The 5,611-nt window shown below is 39.9% G+C and overlaps 1 protein-coding gene across 1 annotated transcript; it reads left to right on the forward strand.

The window, feature by feature from the left end:
* The first annotated feature begins 222 nt into the window (after positions 1–222).
* LOC128271849 (vertebrate ancient opsin-like) lies at positions 223–4,738 on the forward strand. The gene is made up of 6 exons (XM_053009514.1): positions 223–351; positions 449–631; positions 983–1,142; positions 2,455–2,650; positions 3,906–4,038; positions 4,106–4,738. Exons 1-6 carry the CDS (start codon positions 328–330, stop codon positions 4,736–4,738), a joined length of 1,329 nt encoding a protein of 442 aa, XP_052865474.1. The 5' UTR covers positions 223–327.
* The last annotated feature ends 873 nt before the right edge of the window (positions 4,739–5,611 follow it).

Genomic DNA, 5,611 nt, shown 5'->3' on the forward strand with positions numbered 1-5,611 from the left:
ATTACATAAACTTTAAGGATTTCAGACAAGTTTGTGTTACGCCCGTCCCAAAGACGTAGTATTCTTAAACCGCAATCCGCTACGATAGAGCTGTAGAGCTCTGAAGGCAATGTTGTTCAGAGTAAACTAAACAATGTTCTTCTGTGAAAGACTTTCCTGAGCATAAGTAAACTTGGCTAATGGTGCATAATCGTTAATTCGTTGACGGAATTTTCTTTGACAGCTCAGTACCTATAATGCATCGCCATCTTTAAGTCGAATTGCCATCCGTCGTCATTAGAACGAGATGATTTGTCTTCAGTAGAATCGCGAGATTAAGTAGTGTTAATGACTGGCAGTGGTCGGCAAATAGTAGGTGTACCAACTAGTGTCAACCAAACGATCGATCCAACCAACCATCGGTTTCTTAACAAGTGTCAACCCACCTTACTGCTCCGTTCTTCAACAGAAAGATGTTGCAACACCGAAGATGAGTGAGAATGCTTCTAATGTGGCATTTACCACAGCAGAGTATGGAGAGTTGATGGCTCCATGGGCATATAATGCTTCCGCCGTAACGTTGTTCTTCATTGGGTTCTTTGGATTCTTTCTCAATCTCTTCGTAATTGCATTAATGTGCAAGGATATGCAGGTGAGTGTGTAATCCGTGTTCGGATTAATAGGTAAATTAGTTCAATTCGTTAATTGTGCGTAGATGTTTTTCTGTCAACTTGGCAGTTACGAATGGCACAGATAATGACAATGATTTTCGCAATGTGAAATGGATTCTGTCAACTCCTGATCAAAAGAATGAATTAGTTGCGTTAGTTGTACAATGGTCATGGTCTGTAACATGCGCCTTGTTGAAGATGTTTGAAGATTTTATACGGCAGCTACAACCTGGCTTACAACAGGGAGTAGTGGTCCTATCTTACAATAGAGACTCTCGCCCTGTTTGATAATTAAGCGTAGGTTTTCTCATATTCAACTCCTTTCATTTCAGCTGTGGACACCAATGAACATCATTCTCTTCAATCTGGTCTGCTCAGACTTTTCTGTGTCTGTCATTGGAAATCCTCTTACACTTTCTTCAGCCATTTCACATCGATGGATATTTAGCAGAACGCTATGTGTTGCGTATGGATTTTTTATGTCCTTATTGGGTAAATTATGTTTCCATGTCTGCAGTTTTATATTACCCTCTCCTCACAATTATTAGCAGTGGAAAAAGTTGTTCGAAAATTGTAGGAAAAATGTTCACTCTTTGTTGTTGATAATAGAAAACAGAAAACTTGATTATAGTTAAAAGTCTAATGTAGTTAGTTTGTCGCTATTGCACTTTGCGATTGAACGTTCTCACTTTGAAAGGCAGACGTATTTTATTCTACTTATTATTGTGTTACAAACAACGCAACATTCTGGCTCGATTATAATGCTTTCATATCGACTGCGACGTTTGGACACTAGTATAATCAAATCATACATACAATTATTCAGAAAAATTTTTAACTCAAAAAAAAGTAATATGAATAATAAAATAGTAATACTTCATGTTTTGGTTTATCGTTATTTTTATAAATGAGCGAGATACCAATACAGTAGTTCATTCAATGTAAGTTATAACAAGCAATATTCAGAATGTATATTGTATATATTTCTGACAAAATGACAATGACAAAATGTAATGAGAAATTTCACCCCCCAAACCGTTTGAGCGTGCCTAGTCGAACGTCTTAACGAATTCCTTCGAGATGCTATGCATGTTAAAATTGTTACCGTAGAAAAATAAAGTATGTGGCACAAATGCTACATTCATGTACATATGATGGGCACTGGGAACCTGCGAGATAGGTCGAAGAAGCTTCTACAGCTATTCTGTCTTTTAATCCCCGCCCAGAAGAGCTTGCTTCATGTTCTATGCTTTCCGTGTTTTCCTGAAAAAGGTTTTTCAAGCTTGAAGATGTGGTCCTTCTGAACCGAAGTGGCGCAGGGTTTTCCGGTTTTTTTTTAGCATCGACAGGAAATGCGATGTGACAAACACCAGGGAATAGACCAAGACTTAAGTAAAATCTGTAGCTCGATGTTGGTCTGGCTAGTTGAAGTGTAAAACTGTATCTCATTGATGTCATGATGTTTTCGGGGGTTGAAATGGGCGTATTCTCACAAATGTAGCCTGTGGCAGCAACACTGTGTCCTAATTTTGGAGATCCGAGAAAAGACGGAGAAGGACTGTAAATATAGAACAATCGATGGGGCCTTCCTCATTTGATTTCTCCGAAACCAAAACCCATGTGAAATTCAGTTTAACAAACGTAACGTAACGAATCAATTATTTTTTCTAGAGTTTGGATCGATCAGTAAAAAAAAGACTAACCAGTACCTGACGCAGAGTTGGTTAACACTCGATTTATAAGTGCAACCCGTTAACGTATTCCACCGACAAAACCTAATTAACTTTGGTTTCAATTTTCCAAGGAATAACTTCGATAACGACTTTGACGGTACTATCCTACGAGCGCTTCTGCCTCATCAGTCGTCCATTCACCTCTCGTAACTCTTCACGAAAAGGCGCAATGCTAGCAGTTCTCTTCATTTGGAGCTACTCGTTTGCGTTAACATCGCCCCCTCTATTTGGGTGGGGCGCCTATACCCAGGAGGCAGCAAACATTAGGTAGGTGTAACGAGTGCGAATATGGCTTTTCGGAGAGCAATCTCTCGATCTAACTTCACCAGAACCGGTCAATTTCTCCGGCCAATCAGAAACGCATTCGCGTTGATTTCAGTAGTCGAAATAATCGAAACATTGAATGCATCACCATGTGGTATGAACGTTGCTTACTGTGAACTATCTTGACGCACTGTGGAAACACCACAAAGTTCTAATTTAATTAAACATCATTTTAATCAATTTGGCAATAATACTCTTCTGCCACTCAGCATTTAAGAGCACGAGTAGCAATAACATCCTCGCCTGGATGATGACGTGCCGACATGCGCTGTCGTAACTTTGTTTTCATATCCCAAATCCATCATATTATGCATCAATTCTATTTGATACTCCGAAATCTATTATTACCGAACTCCTCGCAAACTTCCGAGAAGCACCTTGCCGCCAATCGCTAGACTCGCTATTCAAACATCGTTTACAATTACATTCGTAGGACAGCATCACAACAAAGTCTTCAGTTTCACGACAACGCCCGAATAGCGCTGAGTGCTTCAATGATAAAGTTTCTCTGATAAGTCTCTTATTGACCACCTGTATCTAGGAAGTGAAGCATGCCATACCCTCGATGGTCCCTAGTTCGTCTGCCTACGGCTAGGCCAACGATTTGAATTATTCAGTGCCATGTTGTCCTTATCACACAACTTATAGTTTTTTTCTTATCTGCCAACAGAAAACAATAAGGCTGCCGTATGGGCGTACAAGATGAGGGTGGGAGCATATGTTTCAATCCGTTACATACGACATGCTGCTAACACGAAAGGACTTTATCTTATTTCCCTGAGTATGCTTTGATCGCTGAGGATTAGACACGAAAATCAATCTGGATTCTGTTTAACTTTCAGCGAATTTTATCAATAATTTCGAAGGTCCAGTTACCATACTCCATGGCTGTTTTTTTCGGAACATCGAGCATTTTTGCGTAATCGTTACATAGTAGAGGGTCCTGTGTGTATTCGTTTTTATATGCGGCATTTGGCAAAATGGGGATTGATTCTACTAAGCAAATCGGGTCCATTGCAGTGGAACATTTGTTCGAATGACGACATATTGCTCACCTGCCTCTTGTCTGCTCAGGGCATTACAGATTTTCTAGTTTAGTTTGTGCGAAAAGGCCAACAGGTAGCACCGGGAATTGATTAGAATTGATTTAAACAAAATTCAAACTGCTTTTCTTTCAACCATTCGTTTAACATCTTAGCTGTTCCGTAAACTGGGAATCGCAAACGAAGAACGCCACAACGTACATAATTTTTCTGTTTGTATTTGGACTCGTCGTTCCCTTGGTGGTCATAATATGCAGTTATACCAGCATCATAATAAGTATGCGAAAGGTAAGTTCCATGACTGACGGCTTGGGTTGTGGTTAGTTAAAAGACGATCGCAATATATGTTTCCTAGAACGCGGCACGAGTAGGACGCATAAATCGAGCGGAGATGCGAGTCACATCTATGGTGGCGGTGATGATTGCGGCTTTCATGGTCGCCTGGACACCGTATTCCATCTTCGCACTAATCGAGCAGTTCGGTCCACCGGAAATGATAGGACCAGGACTGGCAGTGTTGCCAGCGCTCATTGCCAAATCCAGCATCTGCTACAATCCCATCATTTATGTCGGTATGAACACGCAGTTCCGAGCAGCACTTAGCCGTGTTCGTCGCAAAGGTACGCAGGACACGGAACAGAATACAACAACGATGCAACGAGAGCTGACCAAAAGTAGCCGCGATATGATTGAATGTAGTTTCGACTTTTGCCGCAAAAAGAATCGCGTAAAGCTTAGTCTGGTAAAGCCAACAACGCCGCTGGGTGGATCTATGAACGCCTCGAATATCACGCAGCCAGACAAGGACTCGGAGCGATCTTCTGTCGACCAATCGATGCTGAACGTGGAACCATCACGTGGCGACGCCTTTCCGGCAGCGCAAGATAAGAGTGCACGCTTCGTGCGCCCGGAATTCGAACTATCTGTGATCAATAGCGGAAAATCGATTTTGATTAAATCGAAACATTTTCGGTCCAATCTAGTGTAAGTAAGTACCGCCAACAGAAGTCTGGTAAAGCTTGGCTCCAATTTTAAATTAGTCTAGTGGTTTGAGCGCTTAATATTTTTTAGGTGTAATCAGAATGTTACTCGATCTGTTTTACCACATCATTCAAATAATGTACTTGATATACACATTCAACTTCTTGATATAAGCTCTTTCAGAGCTTACAGTGAGAGATTTCATTGCACTTAATTCTATCAACATTAGCATTTCATAAACTATTTACTCGTACTTTCATAACATTACTTGTGCACAAAAAAGCATAGTGTAAAGAGAGAAAACGATAGAAATGGAACAACAACGAGCTTCTTCACGAATGTTAATTAATATTCATCAATAAATTCACTACTCGTGAAAATATCTGTAATATTATCATACTATACTTGTTGGGATTATTAGATGGAACGGACATCCATGTTGCAATGGGCTGTTCAATTTTAACACGTTGATGGTATCCGTCTTAGTTGGGAGTATATATGGTATATCTTGCTGTAATGAAATAAACGCTAATAATCGTAATGATTACTTCTACCTGTCGTGTAATTGAGCATGGTGACATTGAAGATTCTGAGCAGGTTTAATATCGTATTATAATTGAAAGCTGTGAGCATGTCACTTTGCATAAGACAGGGAATGTAAGCGTAAAATGATTGTTTCAAATTTTATGGCGGTGCATGTTCCGAACAATACTATGCAACAGATGACCAAACAATACACTGCGTATATGGTTAAATGGAAAACGAAATCAAAGAAGACTCATTAGTGTGATACTGGACTTATGGAATTTCATTGACAGTTGATTTCAAATATTTGAATTGCCTTAGATACCTTTCCAATTCCTTCATCCAGTGCTAAACA

Source organism: Anopheles cruzii, chromosome 3, assembly GCF_943734635.1.
Source record: "Anopheles cruzii chromosome 3, idAnoCruzAS_RS32_06, whole genome shotgun sequence".
In the NCBI taxonomy this organism is placed as follows: domain Eukaryota; kingdom Metazoa; phylum Arthropoda; class Insecta; order Diptera; family Culicidae; genus Anopheles; species Anopheles cruzii.

Excerpts from the sequence above, each read along its gene's own strand:
- LOC128271849 (XM_053009514.1), top strand. The coding sequence starts at position 328 with ATGACTGGCAGTGGTCGGCAAATA. Across the intron at positions 632-982 it reads TAATGTGCAAGGATATGCAG|CTGTGGACACCAATGAACAT; the intron begins GTGAGTGTGTAA and ends CTTTCATTTCAG. Across the intron at positions 1,143-2,454 it reads ATTTTTTATGTCCTTATTGG|GAATAACTTCGATAACGACT; the intron begins GTAAATTATGTT and ends CAATTTTCCAAG.